The sequence below is a fragment of the Orbicella franksi genome, chromosome 8, assembly GCF_964199315.1.
Source record: "Orbicella franksi chromosome 8, jaOrbFran1.1, whole genome shotgun sequence".
In the NCBI taxonomy this organism is placed as follows: domain Eukaryota; kingdom Metazoa; phylum Cnidaria; class Anthozoa; order Scleractinia; family Merulinidae; genus Orbicella; species Orbicella franksi.
The window spans coordinates 17,760,881-17,786,699 of NC_138152.1; the positions used below are offsets into that span (position 1 = coordinate 17,760,881).

At 37.9% G+C, this 25,819-nt stretch overlaps 1 protein-coding gene across 1 annotated transcript; it reads right to left on the minus strand.

The window, feature by feature from the left end:
* Positions 1 to 1,744: 1,744 nt before the first annotated feature.
* LOC145495222 (large ribosomal subunit protein uL10-like) lies at positions 1,745 to 25,802 on the minus strand. The gene is made up of 9 exons (XM_081474811.1): positions 25,760 to 25,802; positions 23,910 to 24,003; positions 19,086 to 19,261; positions 15,826 to 16,060; positions 13,178 to 13,286; positions 6,154 to 6,230; positions 3,318 to 3,404; positions 2,135 to 2,188; positions 1,745 to 1,951 (listed from the first exon to the last, which is right to left on the minus strand). Exons 2-9 carry the CDS (start codon positions 23,961 to 23,963, stop codon positions 1,787 to 1,789), a joined length of 957 nt encoding a protein of 318 aa, XP_081330937.1. The 5' UTR covers positions 23,964 to 24,003; positions 25,760 to 25,802; the 3' UTR covers positions 1,745 to 1,786.
* Between the last annotated feature and the right edge of the window lie 17 nt (positions 25,803 to 25,819).

Below are 25,819 nucleotides of genomic sequence, written 5' to 3' on the forward strand. Positions count from 1 at the left end.
TTAGAATTGTTCAAATAATTTGATTGGCTAACGAAGCGACAGCTGTCAATCACAAACTGGCCTTCAGCTAAGCTTTCAGTTTCGAGTAGATTGAAAGGCTTTCGAGAGAAGAACGATGCCTTCGAAGTTCGCTTTTCAGTTAAATTTTAAATACGGATCTAAAGGCAGGTGAAGGTTTATAGTCCAGAGGAATGCGGCCATATTGTGGCCCATGAAAACGTGCACTTTTCCAGTGGAAATTACGAAACGCGGAGCTCAAAGCCTGCGGATGAAAATGCAAAATGCCGAGTCGAATTTGAACGGAGCTACAGTTATTTACGGCTTGTAGCCGCATGCAGGAAGATTGCCCGAACTAGCGTAAGAGTTAGAAAGACTTAACGGCTCCCACTGGTTCTACTCCAAGCACAGAAGAGAATATTAGAGCAAGCTTTGCACTGACCACTCGTCGGTTCACTTCGCTGCGATGACCCGAGAACGAGCATTACTACACTACATGTAAGTGTTGTTTGAGCAATTGAGCATTTTTACAAAAATAAAGCTTCTCATCGTAAACAGAGACAGTTTAGTTGTTGTTTTCTGTCGTTGTTTTACTTCTTAAGTATAATTTCTGCCTTCGTAACAAATATAATGTCTTTTATCGAAGCACTGTTTAGGTTGAGAATTTGTTTATTTCGCTACGTGTTTTGTCGGCGGGAATCTAGCAAAACTTCTTATTTTAGTACAGTTTTGACACTACTGTTGCTAACCGAATGGTCTCTGTGAGCCATATTTACTACAGACAAATAGCTCGTTTCCATTGCGTTTGTCTGAATCACAGGGGATGTTTAATTTGGGTAAAATTTGTCAAAATTCCGAAGCAAAAATTTGAAAGCCAACTTACGGTCATCAACCCGTGCTCTGTTCTCTGATAAAGCACGCTCTTTCAGCCAATCAGAGCGCGCGTTGTATGGAAACTTTATTATAAAATGAATTTAAACGCAAAAAGCAAACGGCGCCTTCTGCTCAAAGGAAAATAAAACAAAAATACCCAAATCTTTCACTGGAATGGAAAGAAATTTACTCTTCCGTTTACGGTCACACAGGATACAGATACTAGGAATTTCAGTACAAACTGTTAAATATCATTGTTTTTACTAATGAAAAATTATTCAAATTTAAAATGATTGACTCTCCACTTTGCGTCTTTTGTCAAACAGAAGTCGAGTCCCCTGAGCATTTATTCTTTCATTGTGATGTAACAAAATCTTGACTGTTGCTTTGTTCCTGGATTTCTGAAAAAAAGGTAGTCTCAACATCCTTAACGCTAGAAAATGTTATCTTTGGAGTATTCAATGTCGCAGAGGACTTTCATATTCTAAACCATATTATTTTATTAGCTAAATATTATATTTATAACTGTAAATTAAATATCATACATCCTTCTCTAGAGGTCTTCATAGCCAAGGTTAAAGCAACTTGCCAGATCGAACAGACAATTGCAGCTACCAGCAATTAATTGGTAAAAAATTATAAAAAAATGGAACAAATTTCTACCTTGCTTCAGCTAATTTAGTATATGTTTTGTGATGGTGTATGTAGAGATCTATTTACATTGTAATAGGCTTCTTTACCTCCCTTTCTCTTCTTTTTTTGTGTGTGTATCCCTTTTTAATGTAAAATTGTGAAACTAGCATTATAGTACCTCTTTGCTTGTCCCTTGCACAACTTACAAATAAAAACAATAAAATACAAAAAAAGAGAAACGTATTTTCAAACATTTTTTTATTGAGTGCTGGTTTCCTGTTGCCTAGTCAAACAGTCCAAATCCCATATCATCATCACTCTCCTCTTCCTCTTCTTCCTCCTTCTTCTCCTCCTTGGTGTCTTCTGCAGCGGCGACAGCAGCATCATCTGAGCTGACCGCAGGAGCCAGAGCGGCGAATGCTTCAGGATTCTCCAGGAAAGCTTTGAGCTAACAACAAATAATAGGTTAACTTACTCTCCTGTAAAAACTTAAAATAGATTTACAAACAGCTCATGACAGGTTATTTTTCAGAAAGCAAACTTAAAATATGGCTATTTTACCACCAAAAAGTGAAAAAACCAAGATCAAATTGTACATTGTAACAAAATACCGATTGTAATCGGCCTTTACCTGTTCAACTTGTGGGAAGGTTATGTTAGTTTCAACAGCAACAGCAGCAACATTCTGAAATGAAAACAAAAAAAGTACTAAGGAACTGCCTGATCATTAATGAACGCCAATAAACTGATTGTAAATTTTCGATAACAAAAGCTTGGAATTACTTTTGTTCAAAAGACTTTTCAGTGGAGTCATTTGAGAAGAGGTTGTTTTCAAAACGATTGCAAGAGATGGTTGGGCTTAAGCTGGCTTACTACAGTTTTTCGGAGACTCAGTAGCGCGCGCTATGATTGCCTGTCAGACGTCAGAATTAATCGCGCGTGCAAAAATGACGCAAGTAACCCTAAGCAGAAACAAAAACCACTTCAGCTTTTGAAAGGCGTTAAATCACTTCGGTATACGAAGCGCGCGCTTAAATAAAGGGTATGCGCAATTCAATTCTCGTCCAAGGTTGTAAAATTCAGTCTTTGATCGAGTATACCTCGAAAACCTACCGAAAAACCCATGAAATTTTCACAGTTGATTTGTAGGGGTGAATCACGTTTAGAGCCAAAATTTTAAAAAAATCTGTAAGACCGATTGTTAGCTATTTTTGATTTCACATTTTCTTAGTTTCATTTGCGAAAAATCTGTCTTACAGATTTTTATTTTACTTTGCATGAACGTTAAATCAGAGCCAATTTCTTATTCCTGAAATTTGAGGTGGGGTCGTAAGGGCAGATTTTGAGAAAAACATGATTTAACCTGCCAGTGCCCAGTCTCTCCTTAGGTACTCGGTCGTTCATTTTGGCCATTTGTTAACGTTTAATTGTTCAAGTTTCACAAACAATGATAAAAGACTTAAGCAAACAGTAAATAGACAAAGGAAAAACATCTTGGAACATTTTTCAAAAAAGTTAGAAGTTGGCTGTTATAATCCATCAAAACAAGCCACCTTATGGATGACTTACTGAAGCACAAAAATGTCGTACAATCATCAAATGAACTTCTCAAACTCATTAATGATTCATCACGTCTAAACAATGGAAAGCATTAATGGAAATGGAAAAAAGAATGGAAAACCAATCCTGGGTCAATGTTTACACAAAAGTTTGTCCGAATTTTGTTTTGCATGTTAATTATATATTGTATTAACACTCTTGATCTTGGGCATTCTTAGGAACATGGTTCACAATTAATTTGGAAAATTACACACCTTGAAGCCATTGATGATTGAATGAGGTACTGAAGCCACAGTTGGATAACCAATTTGCAGGGATACTGATGCAACATTCACAATACCCTGAAAAAGTGATTAACATGGTAAAATTAAAACTGGTACCAGACTCACTAGACTTACTTAGTAAGCACCCAGAGTGCTTTTTCAAACTTAAGATAAGGAAGGGGCACTTCTCCATAGAAAGTGTGCATTTGAAGAACTACTGCCATCAAAAATACTTTTTCTAACCACTCTGGATATAAAGACTACATCACCCAAATTGCAAAGAGAAGTCCAACAAACTGGACTGTAACTTTGTGCTCAAACGGTCTGCCATCACTCAAATTGAAAAGCTGAGTTAAAAGGAGGATTGGGTTGAAAAGCGAACTGACTTCATGGTCACATGTTTTGCATCAAAATCCCCAAAACATGGCTACTTTAAAATGCAGAGTGGAAGTACGAGCACTACAGATTTGTTTAGCTGTATATATCACACGTTGTAACTTGTTCACAGAGAAACCTGCTTTAGTGATTTCACAGGCTCTTCAGTTTTGTTGTTTGAGTAATGTAAGACATGATTCTTACGGCTTTATGATGCTTGTTTTAGGGAATTTGTGTACCCAGGTTGGAAAAAGTTACACCGATTCCATGTAGTGTAATGTAATGTAATGTAGTGTAATGTAATGTAGTGTAGTGTACTGTAATGTAGTGTAGTGTAATGTAATGTAGTGTAATGTAGGGTCCGAATGTGAAATTAACAGAAGAACAACTGAGAAAGACATACAAAATTTTCGTTGCAGTAGTGCTTTAAATATTTCCACCAATCATTACCAGATTGTAATTAATTTTTACAATAGAAAGTCTGCACACAAAAACCAATATATTCCTGTAACACGAGTATTAATGTACATATCTGTGCAAAGATGTGACTCTTATAGTGCTACACTTTGTATTCTTAATTATCTTTCAATTAGAGGTTCACAAAATGTCATGAGTTTAAGATACTTTTAATTATGTTAAAGGCAGTACATAGCCTTGCTCCCAATTATATCATAGATTTAATTAAATTAAAGATGCCTAGCAGGTATAGGCTTTGCTCAGGTAATCACTAATTATTAGATAATGCCAAGTGCAAGACATCTACTACACTGGGGGATCGTTCTTTTGAAGTTGTGGAATAAGCTCCCTTTTTCAGTAAGAAACTTCTCAACTGTTTTTACATTTAAAAAGTCTCTTGAGACGTATGTTTTAAAAGGGGCATTTTATTTATAGTTAATTTAGTATATATGGAGATGAATATTAGATTTTATTATATGGCTTTGGCTTGTGGCCGATATAACGCGAGCTCTGATTGGCTAAGAGCGAGATCTGAGCGGTCATTATGCAGCCGTAATGCCCACGGGCCGATTACGGATTATGCATATTAGGAAGAGCCCGGCTCCGAAAATTGAAGCGCATTGAAACGATGAAAGCCGATTAAAAACAGTAAGAAAAGTAAATTTAATTCCGAGTAGCTAAAAGTTTAGGAATTTTTCCTCAATAAAATTTGTATAGAAGTCGTTTTTGACTTACCGGTAGCCTTGGCGGGCACTAGTGAAAAACAATCAAGGTTTGCCGAGTGTTGAGTAAAGCTAAAATCGCCAAGTGAAAAACACCATCGGCAGATGTGTCACGTATCCTGAGCAGAACACCACGAAGAAACTTATAAGTTATCATCTTAGTCACAACAATTACCGAAATATTGAACTCCGTTTCAGTTCTCATCAAATAGATTCCCTCGCTTTAACACAAGCAAGTGTAAATCAGCTTCCAGGATCATCAGATGTAAACAATCGGGCGGTTTCTGTCGGTAGCAGTGTTTCTCATACCTGCAGGAAGTTTTAGACGCTCAAAAGGCTTGAAAAGTACATTTATAAGTCCCAGAATGAAGAAGGCCAAGATATGTTGTCGAAAGCGAATGCGAAGATCGAGTTATTCTGAGCAGTGCACTCTGAAGCGTTCGTATTTTCTTTCACCGAAAGACCGTTGGTTTGGACTATTTTGAAGCACTTCCTGTCTCAGTTCGATATGCGTTGACGTTTCGCCACAAAAGTTGAAAAAACTCCCTCATCAAGTTGTGGCACCACGATACTAAAATACCTTTTTGAGGGCTGTGACAATCATTTTTCCCGTAAAGAAATACAGTGGTAAAGTTCAATGACTGTGTAGTTTTGCCCTGAGTTTGAGACGATGGATGAATCGGTAAACGCGCGCATCGCCGGATGTAAATTGACTACTTCCGCTCGAATAATTTTTTTTTCTTTAATTCGTGAGCCATATAATAAACAACTTAATAACCTCGACCGTTCGGTCGTTACGGGAAAATCTCAAACCTCGGCTTACCGTATTGACCTCGCTATCGCTCAGTCAATACGGCAAGACCTCAGTTTGAGATTTTCCCGTAACGACCTCACTCTCGGTTATTAAGTAGTTAGTACTAGACTTAATATGTATATTTTACTACTGGGATTTTTATTACTTTGTTTTCAATAACTGTTAGATTATTTAGATATTTTGGTAATTTAGTATTTGATTAGGTAATTGAGTTTGCGACAATGAAAATTTCATATTGATATTGGCGCAATACAGGTTAATAAATATTATTATATTTGTTATTATTATTATTATTATCATTATTTATTATGTCAATTTACAATACCATTTTGCACAAAAACAACAATCCAACAATGATGACAAATAGAATAGAATTTTTATCCTTGTAATTAGTAGTGCTAGACCACTCGCAACACAACACTATTTTATAGCAAATTGACTGTTATCAAGTCTGACATACCTCAACAAAACGAGACATAATATCTTCAGTGGTAATGTCCAACACATCAGGTGAAAAACAAGCACCACCCTCATACACTGAAAAACAAAGAGTTACATTATCATGTACACAGATGTTTTGCTGTTTAGAGAGGAACATAGAGAAGGTGGTCCCTTCATGGGTCACCATCTGCATCAAACTGAAATTTAAAAAATCTTCATTTTTGAGAAGGGATTTGATTACTCAGACAAGTTTCTGCACAGCAAGGCATGTTAACCAATAAAAAACTCACGCCACTGGGCTGGCACACAGCTGGAAGTGAACTTGGGTAAGCTTAGTTGAAGGCAAGTGCCAGCTACATTATCTCTATCCTAATCTTCTTAACGATCTTTCTTGGAGAAATAGGAGTTCAGATTTCTTCCGAAAATTTGAGGACGACAGAGAACGTTTTGTCGTAGGCAACACTTAGCATTTTCAGAGACCCGACCAAAAAAGACAGACTTATTTTGGGTTTTTTTTATCAGACACATGAAACACTTCTTAATGCCAAAAATCATCATATCCTAGATGTTAATAATTAAATTTTGGTCACCACTATGAGAAAGACATTTTTAGGTCATAGGCATATCATCTAGTCTAACCTGAGACAGTGTTCTCCGTAAGCACCGGCAAAAATCACCGTCTACTAATTCTGAACTCACAAGCTGCTCTTGAGATGAATATGACTTTTTGAGATAAAAAATGTACATGTCAAACAGTCTTCAAGTTTTACAAGTTTTCTATACCCTTGCACTACCTTTCCGAGCTTAAAGTCATTTGAAATTCAGCTGAAAACTTAGAAAGAAAACAAAAATCACGAACGAGCGAACTACTCTTGCCTCATTTAAAGTCAGTGGTTTATATCTCATGTAAGACTACATGTATGACTCATGTATGACCGCAGGGCTCGAGATTGTAACTGATACGGTCACCAGTGGGACTAACATTTCATCTCTGGCAGCCAAAAAATTCTGGTTTAGTCACCATAATGGTGACTACATTCTCTATGTTGACAATCAATAATGGTTATTTTCTCACACATTATTTCCTTCCAGAAAATCATATTGAAAGATCTTTGCTTCTAAAATATTGAACATAAGAAAAGAAGTCATCCATCCTTTTACTTTTGTTTTGCTGTAAAGGATTCTCTCATTCTCCCTATAATACATTGCTAACCCTTGAGCATTGAGTACGTCATGTATGCCTATGGATTGTGTCTCTTGTAATGCATGGATCCTTCGTATTTGCATTAGCAGACCTTAGCTACGTATACAAAATAGGTGTAATCATGGTTTTCAATGCCATCTTGCTGGGTAGGCAAAGAGGTCAGAAATTACAGTGTTTGTATGAGAATCCGATGGCAAATAACTCTTTTTTAAATATTGGTTTTACACAACTTATGAATCGCAACTTTACCATACTAGGTAGCAGATTTAATTCACCACGCATGAAGCATGTAGCTTGGCTGTTAGACACCCTCACTTAATTTTCTAGTCTCCCAAACATTTGTCTGTAAACAATTTTTGAAACGAAATGCTGCTAAAGCAATGAACTGATCTTTCGTGTTTGGAGTTGAACCAGTACTCCCAAATTAATGGCTATTTGGTATGCAACAAAGGTGGGTGTATACCGTATTTACCCGTGTATAATGCGCACTTTTTTCCCAAAATTTATAGTTCGAAATTTGCACTGTGCATTATACTCGGAACCTTTCGTTTGTTGATCGTTACACCGCTACACTCATTTGCATGCATACACGAAAGAACAATAAACTTGGTTTTAATAGGCTGTTGTCAACACTTGTTATAATAAAAACATAACTAACCAATAACAGCTGTTTAAATATGATGGATAAAAACAAACTGTTTTGAAGCATCTTCATTGCAATCATTGTAAACTTACGGGCAATCATGGCAGCAGCAAACACGAAGCGACAAAGTTACACCACAGCAGAGAAGTTGAAAGCTATACAATATGTAGAACAGCATGGAAATCATTCAGCCCAGAGAGAGTTTGGAGTTGCCGAAAGCAATATCCGTCTTTGGCGAAGAAGCAAGGAAAACCTAGAGAAAATGCCACGACTCCAAAGTGCGAATCGTGGAAGGAAAGCGGCTTGGCCTCGCCTTGAGCAAGATCTAATGGCTTGGATCACAGAAAAGCGAAACAACGGACTGACGATTTTCCCGGCCATCATCAGGCTAAAAGCGATGGAACTTTCTAAACATCCGCAGTATGACATCGCTGCTCGTGAGTTGAAGGCTTTCAACCACTGGTGCCAAAGATTCATGAAGAGAAATGGTTTGTCGTTGCGACAGAAAACCACGCTCGCCCAACGTCTTCTACACGACTACGAAGAGAAAATCGTGCAGTTTCACCAGTTTGTTATCAGGCAGCGAAGAGCCCACAACTATCCTCTTCATCTTGTGGCAAACATGGATGAGAGTCCAATTCAATTTGACATGCCATCAAATCGAACTGTCAGCACAATTGGCGAGAAAACAGTGAAGATTCGAACCACAGGAAATGAAAAGAACTGCCTGACTGTTGTTTTGGCATGCGCAGGAGATGGCTCCAAATTGAAACCGCTGGTCATTTTCAAGCACAAGACCATGCCAAAGATCCAAAACAAACATGGCGTCGTAGTTGCTGTCCAAGAAAAGGGCTGGATGGACAGCGAAATCATGAAAATTTGGATTGAAAAAGTTTGGTGTTGTCCAATTGGAGGTCTAAGTCGGCGAAGAAGTCTACTTGTGTTGGATTCCTTTGAAGCACACAAGACGGAGCAAGTGAAACGTTCGCTGAAATCGGAGAACACGGATTTGGCCATAATTCCTGGCGGGCTCACCTCAGTACTGCAGCCTCTAGATGTCTGTTTAAACAGACCTTTTAAGGACAGAGTCAGGCAAAGGTGGATGGCATGGATGGCTGAGGGAATCCATGAACTGATGGCTACTGGAAGACAAAAGAAACCATCCGAAGAACTCATGTGCCAGTGGAGCGGCGAAGCATGGCGTGATATTCCACGAGAAATGGTCGCGAGATCTTTTTTTAAGTGCGGAATCACAAATGCTCTGGATGGTTCCGAGGATGATTGTGTTTTTGACAGTTCATCATATGATGAATCTATTTTAGAAGATGAGGTTCTTGTAGACGAACTCTTCGCATCTGACTCAGAGTCAGAGGATTTTTACGGATTTTGAGGTACTGTTAACAATCGTAAAATTAGTTCGTATAGTGTGATCGTCCGGGTGAGTGTAGTTCTGAAAAGAACTGTTGTTGGTGACTGACGTTTCGACAACCTGAGCGGAAGTCATCTTCAGAGTCAAGTGAATAGTGTTTGTCAGTCGATGATCTTATAAGTCTGGTCCGTTGAACGTGATTGGTCAGTATAGCCATGATGGTATTGGCTGAAAGACTCGTGTAAAGTTTGTCATCAGTCATTGGTGGGTTTCGATCCGTCTATTGTTAGTCAAGTAGGTCGGTTTTGGTCCGTGTATTGTTAAGTCGGTCTGTTAGAAGTCCGTTTGTCGGTTTCGTTTCTGTCGTGGATAAGTCGTTTGTAAGGCGCCGGTAGTTGTTGACATCTGTTAAGAGGCGTTTGTTCTAGGTTAGTGTACCAGCTTTCCAGAGTCAGTCGTTGAAAATAGTTTGTACTGTAGGTTAAGCACTGAGCAGAGTCCCAGTCAATGTTGTGGTTTGTCAGTTGATGATGTACAGCAATGTGATTGTTGGCGTCACCATTTCTCGTGGCTCGTTTGTGTTCAGTCAGTCTCGTGTTAAGGTTTCTGCCAGTCTCACCAATGTAGGAAGCCTGGCAGTCGGAGCATTTGATCTTGTAAACTGCTCTCTATCTGTCGTTAGGTTGTTCTGTCTTTCACGTCGGTCAGTAAGTGTCGTAACGTAGTTGTAGGTTTGTGGGCTACACGAATGTTGTAGGGCTGTAGGATCCGCGAGATGGTCTCAGAAGTGCCCTTAATGTAAGGTATAGTCACTGTAGTAACAGGCGTAGGGTTCCTGTTCGTAGCGTCAGCTTCAGTAGGTCGGTAAATGTTTCGTCTAATAAAGTCAGCGTTGTAGTTGTTTTTGTGAAAAACACGTTCAAGGTATCTGTTTTCGTCACGTAAGCTGTCCGGTGTGTCACAAACTAGTTGCGCTCGTCTCGTCAAAGTCTTTATAGTCGTGGCTTTGTGTGAAGTCGGGTTGTAGGATGATTCGTCAAGTAATCTGTCGGTATGCGTCGGTTTTCTGTACACTGTCGTTCGTAGTTCGTTGTTGTCGCGGCTTACCAAACAGTCTAGAAAAGGAAGTTTTCCATTTTCTTCGATCTCTTTAGTAAACTGGATGTCGGCGTTCTGTTCGTTTAGGTGGTCGTGAAAATCGTCAATTTCGTCTTTGTGAACGGCGGTAAAGGTGTCGTCAACGTAGCGTAACCAAAGCGGTATCGTTTGTCGGCAAGTTGCAAGGGCGCGTTCCTCCACGTGTTGCATCACAATTTCTGCGACAACAACAGAAACAGGCGACCCCATTGCTGTTCCATGCAACTGTTTGTAGTGTTTACCGTTGTACTGAAAGTAAGTCGATGTAAGGCAAAGGTTCAGTAAGTCCATGATGTCTTCTGTAGGTAACGGCAGTTCAACAGTACATTGTTGTATAGCGGTCTCGGTACACTGTAATGCCAATTGAAGTGGAATACTGGTGAACAGTGATTTCACATCAAAAGACACAAGTTTGTAGTCGTCAGGTATCTGTACTGTCTTAATAGCGTCAATAAAGTTCTCCGTAGATTGTAGTTTGCGTCTTGATTTGTCAGTAAGGGGTTGCAGTATGGTCGTCAAGTACTTAGACAGTTGATACGTAGGGGACCCACAGAATGACACTATAGGTCGCATCAGTATACCAGGTTTGTGCAGTTTCGGTAGTCCGTAAAGTTTCGGTGGTTGAGGTACTGAGCACCTCAGTCGATAGTAGCGTTGAGTGTCAATAGCGTCAGTCTTTTTAAGCGTAAGTATTTTGCTGTTAAGTTTACGTTGAAGTGCTGGCGTCGGGTCGCGTTTAAGTTCTTCGTAAGTTTGTTTGTCGTTAACAAGTGCGTCCATTTTGTCAAAGTAGTCAGTCTTGTCCATAACAACAGTGACACGTCCTTTGTCGGCTGGTAGTATGACAATGTTGTTGTCGTTTTTCAGTCGTTTCAGTGTTTGCTGTTCGTCTTTTGTCAAGTTATTGTCAGGTATAGAGGCTGATTGTACCGTGGAAGCAATTCTGCTTCTGATGTTATCCTTGGCAGATTCTGATAAGTCTCGCTGACGAGACAGAACCGCCTCAACACTAGATACAATAGACTCGGTCGGTATCCGTTTAGGCGTCACTGAGTGTTTTAGTCCTGACTCTGGAAAGCTGGTACACTAACCTAGAACAAACGCCTCTTAACAGATGTCAACAACTACCGGCGCCTTACAAACGACTTATCCACGACAGAAACGAAACCGACAAACGGACTTCTAACAGACCGACTTAACAATACACGGACCAAAACCGACCTACTTGACTAACAATAGACGGATCGAAACCCACCAATGACTGATGACAAACTTTACACGAGTCTTTCAGCCAATACCATCATGGCTATACTGACCAATCACGTTCAACGGACCAGACTTATAAGATCATCGACTGACAAACACTATTCACTTGACTCTGAAGATGACTTCCGCTCAGGTTGTCGAAACGTCAGTCACCAACAACAGTTCTTTTCAGAACTACACTCACCCGGACGATCACACTATACGAACTACTGATACTCCTGGGTTCAAACCATTTACTGTGAATCGTAAAATTATTGCTTACTTCGAAACTGTTGTAAATAATTGCTTTGTGATTTAGAAAAGTTTACCCGCAGGCCAACACTAATTACCTGAGTACTGTAAGCTTGAAACTTCATGTTATTAAACTGTTGCAATTGAATATACACATTGTTTGTCTTTTGTTGAACAAGGATTTCTTGTTTTGGTGGGTATTTTTTTTCAAAAATTGTCCGGAAAATCAGGGTGCGCATTATATATGGGTGCGCATTATACACGAGTAAATACGGTAATGTGATCTATCGACTGCTTTGAGAGCAGCTTTCAACCTAAACTTTCATGCTTGAGAGTTTAAGTTTGTCTTCTGCAAATGTTTAAATTTCCATACTGTCTCATTTTCTTTAATTATTATTATTATTATTATGGCTGGAACATTTGTATTTTCCAGTACCTATATAAACACAAACCATCCTCTAGCTAGTAGCTCGAAGTACAAAAAAAAGGAAGCTCGAAGGAAAAAGAAAGAGCCCCGCAACAGGATTCAAACAGCTGACCTCAACCCGCCAACTTCTGATCCTCTGACATTAACCTTACCACTTTGCCAACATGACAATTAAGAATTATTCAGAAGTAAAATATCTATAAAGGTATCACAGTTAAGTATAAAAAGCTGGTTGATTGGAGACCCACTGCTAACGAAAGAACTTGCTTTACTGGCCACTTTATCTATTTATGGATATTTTTTTCAATGCTGGACAGGTTTTTTCTTTCTTTCTCACACTCCACTGAGGTCAGGAGATCACTCGGCACGTACTCATGAAAGTCACGCGACAAAGTGCATGTTCTGCAGCTCTAAAACCTTTTAGCAATTTGCCATTTTGGTCAGTTTAGGACCCGCCCTTGTGTGAGTAATTTCGATCCTCTGATTCAAGGATTTTTTTAGTGTAATGAAGGAATGAAGGTGTTTGTAACGACTCAAGTCCTAAGGACAGATCGATATCAGAATAGTCTAGAATTGCTAGAGTAATTTTATAGGCGAGGAGACAAAATAAAGTGTGCGTTTTGTCTTGTGATTAAATTAGAAAATTAAGTTCATTATTGATAGTTCTTTAACTCTGAAGTACTGTGAACATGTACATATTAAACACATTCCATTAAAATCATATTTGAGTTAAAATCACTGCATAATAATGGCTACTGTTCCATACCTTGTTGGATAACAAGACCATAAGAAAAAGGATAGATCTTCAACATGTTCAACAGAGTGGACTCTGAAGCTCCCACTTTCTCCTCCTTCTTGATCAAATGCACATCATTCTGAGAAAGTACAAAGAGCCAAACAGTAGCATCATTGCAACATGGCACAAATCACTTAATTCTGCACTGCACTACCAAAGATGGGTTGAGCCAGTTTAAATTTGGAAAAAGTACGTTCACAAACTGATTTTAGACAAATGTGACAGTTTGATTGGCAGAGGAATCACTTAAGTTCAAATTTTCAGAATTTGTAACTATTCATATCAGTAGTTACACATGATCACCTGCCTGCAGGTGAATGATCATGTTCATTGGAGGAAAGGATGTTATTTTGATAACAGCAAAAAGCAATGTCACATTGTTGATAAAATTGTAAGTCTTGTAATCAAATTTTCATACTATTATTCAAATAGAGTTAACACATTCATAAAGTCTGTTTGGCTTTTTCTTAAGATGTTCACATTTGTCTTCCCTTTGTGGGCTATCACCAAAATACCAAAATAACTAATGCATAAAAAAATAATGCATAAACACCCACGGGAAAAACTGAAATGTTCTTTGGGAAGGTCAGAAATAGTAAATATTGGTGTGTTTACGGATAGCTGCCACTCATTCCAACAGCCGACATAACAACTAATTGTCAGTGACCTCTTCAAGATCTTTTGATCATAGAACCTCCTAGCAGCCCAGCTAACTGCAGTGTGCTAAGAAAACTAATTTTCAGCCTTGTCCTTCGGGAAAGCTGGTACCATGAAGGGCTGGGCACAACACAAATTGACCAGTTGTGAACAGAACTTTGCCCAGCTGCTTCATCAATAATTTATATCATGCTGTTGCTATCCCATGCTATTTCCTTGAGGGTAAAAGTCTTCTAAAAAATTTAATTACCTATTTCAAGTCAGAGAAAACATGATTTTGCTCGTCATAGTATGCATTATATCCCTTGTATCTTTGAATTGTGAAGCAAATTGTCCAATGACGGATTGCGGAAACACGTTAAGCGCGAAAACCCACTTGAAATGTGTCAAAATCATGTGGCAGATAACTCAATCTTTTTCTGCTCCACCAGTGAAAAGGTCATGAGGTAGGTGAAGTTTCATGTGAAATAAACTTTGCGTCATGATGCATTGAAAGGGTTTATTTATTTTAAAACAGTACTGTAAAATGAGGAGTAAAAGATTTTTTGCAGATAAATTTGCTTAGGACAAAGAATTATTTATTTAGTTAGTTAGTTAGTTAGTTAACTAGTTAGTTAGTTAGTTAGTCTGTTATAAAAGAAAGTTCAACAAAAGAATGTTTTTGATTAGTATTGTCTTCGTATTGAAAACCGTATTGTTCCACATTTCCCCGCAAGAGTATTAAAATGGTCTGAAAACAACTGTGAAATTCAAATACCACAGAACTCACCAGTTCCCGTTTCGTGCCTATAAATATACGAAAATAGCAAAATAGTTTCGGAATATTCTCTTTTCTGGTTCTGCCTCTTCGTCAAAAAGTGTAAAGGAAGTATATGATTATTTCTCAGCCTGTCCTGACTGGCGTTAGAAAGTGATGAAATTGTAGATAGTCATTTCAATCGGTTTGCTGTTTTCACTGGTTGCCTAGCACTTGACTTATTTCTTCCCACAGGTTTGAGTTTCAAGTTTCCTGTTTCTCTAAACAGCAAACAAAAATATATAACCTGTTTGCACCAAATTCACAGCAATATCATGCTCAGTTTCATCATTGTCCTGGATATTAAAAAAGCTTTATTTTATTAATTCACTTTTAAAATGATGAAAAGAAGCCAACTCACATGTCAAGTAAGTCTCTTACTCTCTTTACAGTATAAATTATGTAGCAATTCTAATCATGCTGTTTGCTAACAGCACATTTTTTTCATTCACGGTAATCAAAAAAAGCAGAGTATTAAAAAACTCTTGTAAGTTTGATTTTGCTGGAAACATTTCGAAGCCAATAATTATGGAATACTGAATAAAATTTTTGTGTCACCATCTTTTCATATAATCAGTAAAAGATTATGAAAACTGATTGGTCCATTGATCAATGGCATCAAAATATGATTACATTAATTCTACAATGATCTACTGTAGGCATTTAAATGGTGCCAATTTTGTGTTCCAAATTGCAGGAAAATACATCTCTGCAAGTCTAGGATTTCAAAATTTTCCAATGGGGTGGGTGGGGGCATGCTCCTGGACCCCCTTGCTTGTTAAGCCCCTTTGGGTCTTGCATTTTTTCTGCCTGGTTGTCATACCCTGATGCCCGGCTGCTAAAAAACTTACTGAAACCCCTGAGTACTTCCATTATTTGAATTTCCTAGAAAAATTTTCCTACACAAATTTTCCCTAGAAACCACTTTCTTTGTGCACTAGATTGGAATCTTTTGCCAAAATATAATATCACTTGTTCTACCTATAAAAACATCATAGTTCATATCACCAGTCAAAGAAATTTATCAATTTATCTGTAGTTGAATTCACAGAACTCTGTATGTTATAAAAAGCTGTTCTTATGAGATGCTGAAAGATGAGAAAAGCATGTAATCAGTAACAAAAACTAAATATCATTAAATTACAAATAAAACAATGACACTTACCAAGATTTCAATAGTTCCCTTAGCAATCTTGGTTGGAATGGCCAATGCCTGGAAAAACGAAGTCTTCTCTGGCCCTAAACCTGTGTTACCCTTTGGAACAAACACATCACACGGAGCAATTGCACCAGCCTTAGCTGGGGCAGCCACCTTGTTTGCCAGGATAAGATCCCGTATTTCAGTAAGTTCTTCCTTAGTAAACACAAAGCCTACATTTCCTTTTATGTGTGGAATCAACCTAAGGGTTAAAAAAATTATCTTGTTACAGCTAGTTTGTAATAAATAATAGGGGACTTGACTGTTCAAAACAGGAATAATCTGACCTATCCTTTAAATTCATTATTACATGTATGGGAAACTTGCAAATGGTTTAAAATTCTAACCAACTGTACAGTCTCACTATATTTCAAATCCAGAATCCATACACTCATCAGTCTGTTACAGTGTGACTACTCAAACCAGGCCACTGGGAAAAAATTTAACCAATCAGAAAGCTACTTGATAACAGGATAGCAATCTTTTTCTCAAATAAATCAACAACATTGAAGAACATGAACAATAGTACTTAACAAAATTGAAAACCCAACCAAGTGTGAATTGTTGCAAACCTCTGAGGAAACTTTGCCATTTGTTGATTGGTTAGTTTTGATCCTAATTTTTGCAGGCTTTTCAATGGTCTTGGTTTAGTTGTCACAAAATGAATTTTCAAGCTAAGTTTTTTGAGCGAGATTTATAACTATAGGGGCCCATGACCCGTGCCTGCACCTCCAATACTAACTCTTGGAGTCAACCCTTTCGTGCCCACCCTTGAAACACCTAATCACAACGCAATTATAATATTCCATTGTTGTTGCGCACGCCGCACTCTTGCATGATCATAAATAACAATAGAAGGAAAGTGTGGGCTTTCGAAGTAAAGCTCAATGTTGTTTCTTCCTCCAAATTACGTTCTTCTTCAAACAGTGATGACGAGGAAGGGTTTTTATTATTTCTTTTTAATTTGGTGAGTAAACCTTATTTATTTACCTTCACCTAACTAAAATACTAACTTATATACATTAAAAATTCATTAGGCCAGGAGACAACTACAGCGTAGCCAATTACAGTGGATCCCAGGGTACTGGTAAGAATTAAACTTAACCTACTCATATTTAAACAAGAAGAATCAAAAGGAAACAATCCAAGTTCTGCTGAGTATTGTATAAGTAGGGAAATTTGCAGTACGAATTAGCCTGCTTGCAGAGAGACTCTAAATAAATGTAGAAAAGAATATCCAAAGGCATCGCAACCAAAAATGCGCAGGCAGAGACATAGTGAAAATGACTCTAAATTGACGTTAGGTCAACATATAGTTAATACATAACCAAGTTAAATTCACTGAAGATTTTCTGCCACATAGGTCCAACCAAAACATTATAATACACTAAATACAGGTATTGTATGTATGAATCACAAATGAGCCCAAATCAACCATATGGAAACTTAACAATTGCATGCAACCAAGAAATTACAGATACAAAAGGGTCAAACCCTATCGCCTAGGATGAAAGCCTTGCTAGATCAATAGACTTCCTTACAAGCTGGCAAAGCGTGCAACAGTTCTTTGCCTGTTGTCTTGTTGAGACATCTATTGGGAACATTCACAAATTGTAAAATGCAAGATCTCATCTCCAAAACCAGCGATTGACAATTCTCTTTGCCACAGTTCCAGCTGATCAACTTCACAAACAACAGACATTTTGTTGCTAGGTTTTATGTGAAGGAATTGACCCTGATAAGTACTGTTAGTTTGAGCCAGGGTTTTTGCACTACTTGATAATCGTTGCATATTCCCAATGCCACCTTGCACGAGATCACATAACACAGTATTTCTTTATCAATCTCTGCCTTCATCCTGGGACAGGCTCTGTCCAAAGAGCACTAAGGCTTTCTGTTTAGTTGATAAGCTACATTATCACACTAACCAGAGCTTGAAAGAGCAGCACAAGCAAATAAGTCGCACTCGATCATGACAGCAACTCCATGTTCAGTTTAGACATTTGACAACTTCAAGGTCAGGAAAGTTGTTTATTAATATTACCAGTTATTCATTCAACCCCAAACCAGGCTCTCTCGACTGTACTGACAGGAAGGAATCATTTAATGGTCAGGAAAACAAACAAAGTACAAGGGAATGTGTATCACCATTGTCCGCCATATTTTAAGAGTAAAATTGACCCCAGGCAGTCTACGATGGAAACAGTAGTTTTCATGGAAAATGCTGTTTCTAAAAATAAAAAGATACAGGAAAGGTGAGACTCAAGGGTATAATTTTTTTATTTACATGTGGAGGCTCTGGGTCATAGGCTCCGGATAATTATGATAATTCACCATCAAGGACTGAATCTCTAAGATTGTATATAATGCAGATGGGTTGATAGCTTTATGTCAAACAGACCCTCATTTCTTGCCATCACAAGAAAGCTACCAGTCCATTGTTCTCATTTTACGTTTTGCTTGTTTAGGTTTCTTCTAGGTGGCCCAGTTCGAGTAGTCGCACTGTAAATTTGCTTATATAGTCATTTCTATCCTGAACAACACATCCTGTCAATTTACATAGCATAGACCAATTCCCAGAACACTAAAAAGAACATAATTTTGAAGGAAAACTCTAAAAAAACATTTTTAAAAGATTAAAACCTGCTCTTAAAGCCAACTTGTAATACCCATGAAAAGATGACAAGGCCAGTAAAACAACAATTGGTGTGAAAATTGAGTGATCAACCCATTGCTTTGGTAGCCATTTCAAAATGTGTACAGTACCATGCACACTACTGAATCAATCCATTGTTGTAATTTTTCAGCAAATCTGGAAACAACAAAACACTCAAACTGTGAGTGTTCAGTGCCACAGGAAGTTAGGCCGACTAGGAAATTCAGTTTCAGCCTGCAAAGAAAGTCATGTTCATTTGAATAACATATGATCACTCCTAGCTATGCTATCTCTTGCTAATTACCTTCTGACTGGTTAAATCAACACTAGAAGTTTACAGATGATTGACGGACTGCCCCTTTGTAGAAATCTCATCACCCCTGCAGCTCCTATCTAGCTATAATATTGATTATTATTATTATTATTATTATTATTATTATTATTATTATTATTATTATTATTATTATTATTATGCTATTACTCATTTAAAATGCCTGTTCAATGGCTCAGGTCTATTTAAAAGATATTTGACTTAGAAAAATTTTCATCAACACAGTCAAGATTCCCTCACTTTTCCAGGGCAGGGTTATTGTCCAAGTGTCCACGAATAGCTTTCCTGATCATGGTGTTCTTGCCCATAAGAATCTCGGCTCTTCCACGCAGAGACTGGCGGATCTGCTGCATCTGTTTGGATCCCACATTATCTACACCAACAAGAAACATCTTTGGATACTCATCCATGTATTGCTGTTGAGAAAGAAAAGAAATGATATTTTTTCTTTTTCTTCAATACAAGACCTTAAACAGAAAACCAGAAAAAATAAATAATTGACAAGCCCCTCGACAGCGCTCCAAGCTGCGACCATTTTGGTCGCCATGGCGAGTGAAAAAAAAATTTGGCAACTAAAATTTTGACGAAAGACGACCAACAGATTATAAAAGACACTTACTTGGTAAATTAATCAATGTTTGGTCGAATTATCAAAAGTAAAAACGAAGGTATCATTGGTCTTTCTCCTTCTCGTCGTTCCGCTACTCGATACGAATGCATAACCCAAAAGGAGCATAAACTGGGAAGAAGCCAAACTATACCTCCTGTACCCTGCTGAGGAGCGGAACTTACATCCACCCCGACAGAAGCTGACAGAGGTAGTTCTCTGTTGAGATGCTTCAGTGACCGAGACAATTTGCCGCCCTGGTCAACCTGTTGGCAGCGAAGTCCATGCCTTGTTGCAACTCTCTCGGCAAGATTGAAAGCTACAGGATTTTTAATGTGTTTATAATACAAATAACTTTATTTGAGAGTGTTTCTGTATTCTTTTGTGTATTTCATATAAGTTTTGGGGCACGGTCTTATGAAAAAAAGTGAGGATGTCTAATTTTCCCATAGGAAAGAAAAATTCAGTGCTGACTTGAAGTGCAGTTGTCACACATCAATGATTACGTGAATGTTGTTTTTAGCCTCTTGAATGAAAGGGATAAAACGAGGCAATCTTAAAGGGTTTTTTCCTTCAACAGCGATCACTAAAAAAAGTGGTAAAATTGAGCTGTCTTTTTAATTTTCGCGAAATATGGGATATAAATGGGATAAACTGAGAAAGCTGGTTTCTTTGATCACTGTTGCTGGTCAACGCCGACCTCAGTCACTCATTGCAATGAAGTGTCACGCAAAAACAAAACTTGGTAAATCCATGTGTCTCTTGTATAAAGCCAGAAGATGGATGAAGATGTAGACATGCGATTGTGGATGTAGGTTGTGGTAGTCTTAAATGAGTGACTACTTAATGATACTTAGTGTGATCAAGTCGAAATGATTGAAGGTAAAATTTCATTTCACATAGTGCAGCATTTTGATACAAGCGGTCTGACTAATTATACGTTACGCAAATATAAAGGAATGTATGGAAATAGGATCGATCGAGTCAAGTCCAAATAAGTATAAATCTACCTCAGTTGTTTACTTTGTCATCTCTGCAGCTTAAATTGGCCAATTTGATTGATTTCAAAGGTTTTGCGTACCATTGGCGATTTGTTACCTGGTCTCAGCTGCTTTGTAATAAATCATTTCTGCTACCAGACATCCGAGTCTCTTCCTTCTCTTTGTCTTGCCCGTTATTACAATCTTTTAATTGGCAAGCGAGTAAACGTAACAATTGGGCAAAGGAAAGTGTTGCTAACAGGCCGCTCGGAGTAGTAGACATTCATGTAACATACACAAAGTGTCTGCCCCTGGATATTACGGGGTCTTTTTTTTTTTTTTTTTTTTGGCGACCAAAATTTTCTTTATGGCGACCATTTTACAATTGAAGGTTGCCAAAAGGCGACTTTTTGAAAAAGTGAGCTTGGAGCACTGCTTGAATGTTTCATTTTCACATTTCATTAGTTCAAACTTTTTTCAGTAATTACCAAACTATTGCACTGTTGTTATGACACAGGTTCATTATGTGGACATCGAAATTCAGAACTTTTGCTCAGCAAATAGCTACCATTCATTGATCCCTTGCTGTTTGCACAGTTCGAGCAATAGTTGTCCCAAGTATGAAAAAAACGTAAACAGTCTGCAGTTTCTACAAGCATTAAACTAAAGTATTGATGCTTATATTTTCCTAAGCCTGATTTCAGGAAATTTGAACTTTCTTCCTTAATACACACACTTTACATCTATGAGTGACATAATGTTCCATCATCCATGTGTAATTGGCCTGCGCAGGGCTCAAAATTCACTTTTCTATTAAACTGGTACTATGATCAAATTTTCCCCCCTTGATTTTTTACGTGCATCACATAGAATTCCATGAAAGAATAAAAACGCCATTTACCGTTTGCAAATATCTACATTAGTTCCGGAGATATTTAACCCATTGACGCCTGTGCCACCCGTAACCGCCCATGCGAAAAACTCCTCCATTTCCCTGTGCCGCCCGTAATCGCCCGAAAAAAAGCACATCGGGACAATTGCCTTTCCTACCCTCCCTGAAGATTCTTTGGTCCCCTATTGTTCTATTGTTCTTGAGGACAAATAAACCAATCACAATGGACTTTCTGAGCATATTTTCAGAGGACTTTAGGGGTCCTAGAAAGACGGTTTTTCTTCTTAAAATCGCGTGCTCAAAAAGTGCAGGTAACATGGCGCGTGGCGGTCCAAATCTAAAAAACTTCCAAGGTCTTGTTTTCATTCCTAACACGGATAAATTACTGCTTTGGGCTTTAAAATAGAAAGGAAAAATACAAATTAATGTTCAGGTGGCCTCAGAATGGAGGATCAAGGAATACAGAGTCCTCAAAACTTTCTGGTGAAGAAGTTTTTCTTCCTACAACCGCCGAGAAAACATGAAGATCGGAGCGCTTTCAAGTTTTGACGACAGATCACAGGTTTAAAGCGGCTTTTCGGATTTCAGAAACAAAAATGGTAATGTACATTATTACTTCGAAGTTGAATTCAACTTTTGGAACGATTGGTAAAGCCACGGGTGTTAAAATGACTGCAAAAGCGGTCGGCAAAAACTCAAGCTTTCGCGTTAGCGTGAAGAATAATTTGAACATGCGGTCATGCAGCAAAGCACGTCTGCGAAATTTTGAACAATTTTTTCCGTTTAAATAGGTTTCTTCGTCTCAGCTTGAATGAAAATTTATTGTTATTGAACTTCCTTTCGCATCTCTTTCATTTGCTAACATATTTATATGCTTGCTGGATCAAGCATATGAGGCACCATTTGCAAATATCAAAATGGAACACCAAAGGTGGCCAGAAATGCCTTTAATATTGGGGAGGTCTGGAACCCAGTATGTTGCCCTGATAACCAAACTGTTAAGCTTATATTGTGGTGCACATATAGTAGAATCTTACTGCAAAGAATCAAACATTTCTGATACAAATTGGCTGAGATCTTTTTTCATCATATTTGATCAAAATTTGGTTGAGTGTATGATGTCATCACTGTGCTAATTTGCATATTTTAAAAACTTGGATATCTCTGGAATGAAAAGAGATATTAGAATATAGTAAACAGCATCTTTCTTCTCACACAGGCTACTCTTTTATGTTTTAAAATGGCTGCAAAAGGAAAGATGCGATTTTCGTCATAGTACCACTTTAAGGAGCCAACTGCCGACTAATCCCAAAGTTTAGGTTGCCATTTTTTTCCACTGATTTTTTTCCTCTTCAGTATTACCCTCATGTAGACAATCTTCAACTTAATTCTAAGTTAATGTACAAAGAAGCTTATACAATAGTAAAATGTTAAAGAAAGAACACATAAAAACATAACGAAATAATAATCGATGTGAAAGCAGCTTCAGCCATGTTCCTTTTTTTTTTTTCCTTTTCTTCCTTGTCTAGCTTCAGGTCTATGAAATTTTCGGTGCCAAGACTAGGTCAACAAGGCTTGGTGCAGTAATTCGCACGGTGGACAGACATTAGAATTTGGCCCCTGCTCTGCCACAGTGGGTCCACACTTGTGGTCAAGACTTTCAAGAGATGAAAAGAATAGTGATACCTTACATTCCTTCATATCAACTATAAGAAGAAGAGATATAGCATCTTTGCTTGTGGATAATTGTGAAAACTGCCCTTATGTTTATCCTGACCTGACTTTCATATTTACTTATTAATATTTTAATATTTACTTATTAACTTTTTAATATATACTTATTCATTTTATATTCATAATTTCTTTTTTGTGTGTGTCCCCAATTAGCAGCAATGCTAAATACCCCAGAAAAGTTAATAAAGGTTTTTGTTGTTGTTGTTGTTGTTGTTGTAGTGTTGATAGTCCTACCAGGCTCTGTTCATACGTTGTGTAGTGCACCTGCAATACTGCTTAATAAAGAAACTGCTGAATCAAGCATGGCGATCCATTTGGCGATTGAAGAATCATGGGTTTGTTTTGTTATAGCTATTTTGCATAAATTTTATCTTTCATCCACATGTAAGGTCGATTTTCCTTTGAGGGTACAAGGCTGATGGAAGAAAAGGTACGTTGCCAACTGGCGACCAACCAGTTCTTAATATCTGGTTGCCAACACTCTATTGTTGGTCACATTGGTGACCAGTGAGTCACAATTTCGAGCCCTGCTGTATAAAAGTTAATTTGCATGTATCATGCACAGAAAATGTGTATAGCCACCATATAACACACACAATCAGGTTCTGCAAAACCCATGCCCCATAAACAATTATTGACCAGATACCATGAGCTGAAATAGTCACCAGGTTGATTCTCACTTGAGCCTAATATACTTTTTAAGGCTTTCATTTCATCTACTTAAGTTAAAAAGAATTGCAATAGTGTTGCAATTTTATGCCGCAAAATAACAAATACGAAACTTCATATCCTTACATGGAGAGCCAAATAATTGAGTATCATCAGTTAAGTAATGAAAAGTGGAAACTTACAATGATCCTCATGAAGTAGTTAGACTTCCACGTTGCCTTGTCTTCCCTAACCATTTTGACTGGTGAAGGATTGCGCAAGTGTAGCGTTTAAAGACTAGAAAAGAAACAAATCATGGTGTTAACTGATTCTGTTACAGTAGCTGGTACAGGACTAAAAAAACACTTGGAATTCTGGTTTGCCCTTTTGACAAGCAACTCTCAAATTTTCCTTGTCCTGGCCAACTTTTGTCCTGATTAAGTTGGCAGATGACTTGCCTGGGCCTTTGCCCACAGGCAAGTGAGAATGACAAGAACCACTATGGAGGATAACAAAACCATTAGTGCCAGCCAATTAAAAATTTCTGAAAAGGCTAGGGAAGGCTCAAAATGGGTTCAAGTAGATGATGCCCCTGAGGTGGCTTACAACTATGACTTAGACTTAGAGTTAGCCATTGGCATCCCTAAACCTATTTCATTGGAAAACAAGTTGTTAAATAACAACCATGAAATTGTGACACAAAACTGGAGTGTTACAGACTTTCGTGCACAAGCAGTAAAACTGAGACCAACAAATATTTCAATATTTGTAATTTATAAATACAAGACCTATTGTCATGTGAACTGAGCCTTCACTTCATTGATCAATACAAAATATTATTTTTTGCACCTTTGGTATTAATCCTTCAACACCCAAGGAACACCCTAAGGCCCTGTTTCAAATGTCAAACTTTACATGTGCCAAACAAACACCATATTTAGGTTGCACAGGCAATGGACATTTTAAATACCAACTTTTTAAGTTTAACTGCGTGATCGTACAAAAAAAAGCAAAACAGGGAATCGTACTTTCAATCGAACGCAAAATTAAGAAAACAGTGACTGTTACTTAAAACAAATATACAGTGAAACCTCTATTAAGCGGATGCCCTCGGGACCTTCCCAAGTGACCGCTTAATAGAGGGTGTCTGCTTAATAAAGGTTTATAACAATTGCACAATGTTTGTTAACAATCAACACTCAACGGTTCCTCTGTACTGTAATAAAGTTCCAGGTTGTTAACAAAGCTATCCAAAGTTCAAGTTCATCACCTTTCATTACCAACTTTAATTTGTTTGTAATAATGCCCTTTCCATACAGCAACGATAATCGGGTTACATTTAATCAACTATTTAATCGACTACTTCAAGGACGTGATCCAATGCCACATTGTCAATTCAGTCCGGTGTCTGCTTAATAGAGGTTTTTAACAATAGAAATTAGCCAAATACAATTTATTTTAGTGTCCGCGTCTGCTTAATAGAGGTGTCCGCTGAATAGGGGTTTGTTATAAAGGAAAATATAAGAAGTTAATTTCGGGACCAGGCTAAGTGTCCGGTTGTGTCCTGGTGTACTGGAACACAGAGGGAATAACCATTGTACTTCTTTCTTTACGAACCTTTGTTTAGCTGTTGAACATTGTTGGGTCTTTTGTATTGGTTCTTGTGAACCTGTACACAAGGACCGAACCGAGTGTCCGCTTAATAGAGGGTGTCTGCTTAATTGGGGGTCCACTTAATAGAGGTTTCACTGTATATTTGTTAGCGACAATTCTTAGGCGTTCAGAAAATATATACTTTGCCGGGGTTTGGTGAAACAACTGACCGTAAAGAGACGCAAAAGCATGTTGGTCATTTACTGATAGTGATAACCAGCGTGAATACAGTCTATGAAACCATGGCCAATGTCGAAACATAATGTGTTTTGGCTGTTTTTATCGCACCATTGTATAGTTAAGGGTTCCAGGTAGACAAGCAGTTATTATATAGAGATTTATACACAGAAAAAGGAACGTCTACGCAAACATTTAACGACAAGACCTCACCACGACTTACTTCAAAGCCAACGTGAAAGAAAGAGAACTTAGCACGTGTCCATGATACAGACCATAATAT